The sequence below is a fragment of the Rhincodon typus genome, chromosome 47, assembly GCF_021869965.1.
Source record: "Rhincodon typus isolate 14 chromosome 47, sRhiTyp1.1, whole genome shotgun sequence".
In the NCBI taxonomy this organism is placed as follows: domain Eukaryota; kingdom Metazoa; phylum Chordata; class Chondrichthyes; order Orectolobiformes; family Rhincodontidae; genus Rhincodon; species Rhincodon typus.
Genome location: NC_063378.1, coordinates 1,889,353 through 1,893,262, shown reverse-complemented (window position 1 = coordinate 1,893,262; position 3,910 = coordinate 1,889,353). Strand labels below are relative to the sequence as shown.

General features: G+C 54.7%; 1 protein-coding gene across 1 annotated transcript in view; it reads left to right on the top strand.

Moving 5' to 3' along the window:
• The first annotated feature begins 3,110 nt into the window (after positions 1 to 3,110).
• The window catches only part of megf8 (multiple EGF-like-domains 8), a 23,277-nt gene continuing 22,477 nt past the window's right edge, over positions 3,111 to 3,910 (top strand). The window contains exon 1 of the mRNA XM_048620569.1: positions 3,111 to 3,255. Coding sequence (XP_048476526.1) covers positions 3,111 to 3,255 — 145 coding nt within the window. The remainder of the gene's footprint in view (positions 3,256 to 3,910) is intronic.

Sequence of the window (3,910 nt, the reverse complement as noted above, 5' to 3'; positions counted from 1 at the left end):
GGGTGTTACCTGACCATGGTGGGGGTGACAGTGCCGGGTGTTACCTGACCATGGTGGGGGTGACAGTGCCGGGTGTTACCTGACCATGGTGGGGGTGACAGTGCCGGGTGTTACCGCCCATGGTGAGGGTGACAGTGCCGGGTGTTACCTGGCCATGGTGGGGGTGACAGTGCCGGGTGTTACCTGGCCATGGTGGGGGTGACAGTGCCGGGTGTTACCTGGCCATGGTGGGGGTGACAGTGCCGGGTGTTACCTGCCGATGGTGAGGGTGACAGTGCCGTGTGTTACCTGCCAATGGTAGGGTTGTCTGCGTTGCCACACCAGCCACACTCGAAGTTCTGCAGACAGTCTTTACAGATGAGGAAAACAGAGCAGTCTGTACACAAGCTGACCGAGTGAACACTGTAAATAGGGCACAGGGGCTCCGTTAAAAAAACTATCGAGTGCTCAATACAATCCGACCAGTAACATGACAAGACAGAGCATGTTCTCACACTGCACCGGGATAAACCAGCGTCCTGGGTACACACTCTCATCACCGGATCCCGGGCCACACAGACCAGAGAGAACTCACAATGTATATACTATATACCGAACTGACTATACACAAACACATTCATATACCAAATCAAACATACACAGTAAATATGGCTAATACACAAGATAAAGCTTCATAATACAGGATGAGTACACCTTGATCTACTATTGTTAGGGAGAGATGTTAAACTGAGGTGTCGTCTGCATTGTCAAAGAACTGTAACCATTCATTTCTGACCCATGGACTGGACTCTTCCCCAGTGTCCTGGACAATCCCAGCCTAATTCAGTCTGGCCACTGTTCCTTTGGTGGTTGTGGGTGTTTTCTTCCCGGAACAGCTCCTCAATGACCTTCCCTGGCCCTGGTCACCACACCCCTTCCTACCTCTGTAACCCCCTCCATCACCCTACACCCCTCCCTATCTCTGTAACCGCCTCCAGCCCTACACCCCTCCCTATGTCTGTAACCTCCTCCAGCCCCTACACCCCCTCCCTATCTCTGTAACCTCCTCCAGCCCCTACACCCCTTCCTATCTCTGTCACCTCCTCCAGCCCCTACACCTGTCCTTATTTCTGTCACCCCCCTCTGGTCCCTATAACTCTCTCTATCTCTCCAGTAACTACGAAGTTCTGAGAACTCTGCACCAATTGCTCTTCGGCCTCTGAAGCTTCTGGATCTCGCTGCCTTTTGCACTCAGTGGTGGCTGTGCACACTGTGGCTGGGCCCTAAAGCTCTGGATTTCCTCTCTTTGCCTCTCTCGAACTCCCTTTCTGGTTTAGACACTCCCTAAAATTGATCTCCTTCACAAATCACAGTCAAGTCTCCTAATAGATCAAAGCATGCCTCAGTTTAAGATTCTGTTTTAAAAGCAGCACACAGCCTCGGAATGTTTGTGGAAGGTGCTATCAAAATGTAGTCTTCTGTTGTTGTCAGGCCAGGATCTGGATGTTTACGCTGAGGGCTTGCTCCTTTCCAGGAGCGATGCTCCCTGGGGCTCAGGGCTCAGAGGAGAGCCCGCAGGTGGAATGGACACTTACCTGTCGTACCAGTCCCGACATTCCCCAGACGGATACTTGGCAAGGTAGGCAGTGAACAGGAAGCAGCTGCGTGTGGACTGGCACCAGGCACACTGGCTGGAGTTGCTCAGACAATCCCGGCACGAGGTCTGCCTGTAAACACCAAAGACAGGGGCTGAAGGCGAGCAAGCAGGTAGGGAGGCGGATGGTGGGACCGGAGGCGGAGGTGGGGGGGTCGGGGAACAGAGGCGGAGGGGGGTGTTGGGGACAAGAGGCCGAGGTGGGGTCGGGGACGAGAGGCGACAGACTGGCAAGAAAGGGCACTGCAGATACTGAGCGTCCGCACATGCAGTGTGACCTCTCACCTGGCCCCACCCCTACCCTCTTACCCCTCCTTCCATGACCCCTCAACCTGCCCATGCTGCGCGACCTCTCACCTTATGTCCTGTGACCCTCGCACCTGGCCCCTCAACCTCTCGCTCTTGGCCCCATGACCTTTCACCCGGCCCCATGATGACCCCTCACCCCTCCCTCGTGACCCTCCCATCCCACCCCTCAACCACTCACCCTTGCTGTGTGACGTCTCACCCCCACCCACACCCACCCCGCAGCTGTGCCTATCCCTTGCCCCAGGTATCGATGTGGTGTCTCCCCACTGCTGCTGCTCACTGGTGACAGGGTCTGGGGCAGGCAGCTGGTGAGCGGATACCCCTGGGTGACCTGCCTCTCCGGGTACACTGGAAATCCCCCTTGCGGTTTACGTTCACCTGCCACTCGCAGTACGGGTCCTGGAAAGGGAGGAGAGAGAGAGAGAGAGAGAGGAGGATGAGCGAACTGCAAGGTGTATACGGGGAGCTTCTCTCTCCCGCCTCCCCCGCTCCCCCCCACCACCACCATCAGCCACCCATCACCGCCGACACTCACCCTACTGCAGGAGGGGCAGTCGGTGTGCTCCCCGCACAGCACACAGTCCCCCGGGGTCAGGACAAGGTGCCTGCTCCTCCCGCACTGGCCGTCGACACCTAATACCCGCTGGTGGCACGTACTGGTGTCAGAGCACCAACCGCAGCCCTGGTCGGCCAGGCAGGCCAGGCATGAAGGGTACGGATCACAGTCCTCTGTCCGTAAGGGTTCCAGGAAATGGAAGGAGATCTCCTGGAATCAACAGAAAGGAATTCCACTTCAGTCACTGCTTCAGCTAACTTGCTGCGACGTTTCTGAAGAAGTAACGAGTCTTGAGGAGGTTCAATGCTGTCGATGGATTCCCCAGAAGGATTTTTCTTTCTTCATTCACGGGATGAGGGCGTCGCTGGCCAGGCAGCATTTATTGCCTATCCCTAATTGCCCAGAGTCAACCACATTGCTGTGGGTCTGGAGTCACATGTAGGCCAGACCAGGGAAGGATGGCAGTTTCCTTCCCGAAAGGACATTAGTGAACCAGATGGGTTTTTCCTGACAATCGACACTGAATTCAAATTCCACCACCTGCCATGGTGGGATTCGAACCTCGGAACATTATCCGGGTCTCTGGAATGACAGTCCAGCGATAATACCACTATGCCATCGCCTAGTACCACATCGCCTTGTGAGGAAAGGTTTACGCTGTGGTATAAAAGGGACAGCAGCTACACGGTTATCAAACTGGCCAAGCAACAGCAAACACAGACAAAAGGTCAGCGGATGTTCTTCAGGCTGGAGGAAGGTTTGTCGTTGGGTTCCCCAGCGATCAGGACTGGGAATCTTACTGCTCCCGAGAGATAGGAATGATCTGGATCTTGCCGTGCAAGGGGCAGTCTGTAAGTTTGCAGATGTTCTGAAACTTGGGAGAATTGGGAATTGTGAAGAGGACAGTGTGGAACTCCAAAAGGACACTGACAAGTTGCTGGAGTGGGCGGAGAGAAGGCAGATGAGGTACAACGCAGAGAAGTGTCAGGCAATGCACTTTGGTTGGAAGAGTATTGAAAAACAACATGAAATACAGGGACAATTCTAAAGGGGGTGCAGGAGCAGGGGAACCTAGGTGTATATGTGCACAGAAGGTGGCAGGATAGCTGGAGACAGCAGTGAACAAAACACACACTGTCCTTGATAACAAGGTGTAGAGCTGGATGAACACAGCAGGCCAAGCAGCATCATAGGAGCAGGAAGGCTGACGTTTCGGGCCTAGACCCTTCATCAGAAATGGGGGAGGGGAAGGGCGTTCTGAAATAAATAGGGGGAGGCAGATGGAAAATGGATAGAGGAGAAGATAGGTGGAGAGGAAACAGACTGGTCAAAGAGGCGGGGATGGAGTCAGTAAAGGTGAGTGTAGGTGGGGAGGTAGAGAGGAGATAGGTCAGTCCAGGGAGGACGGACAG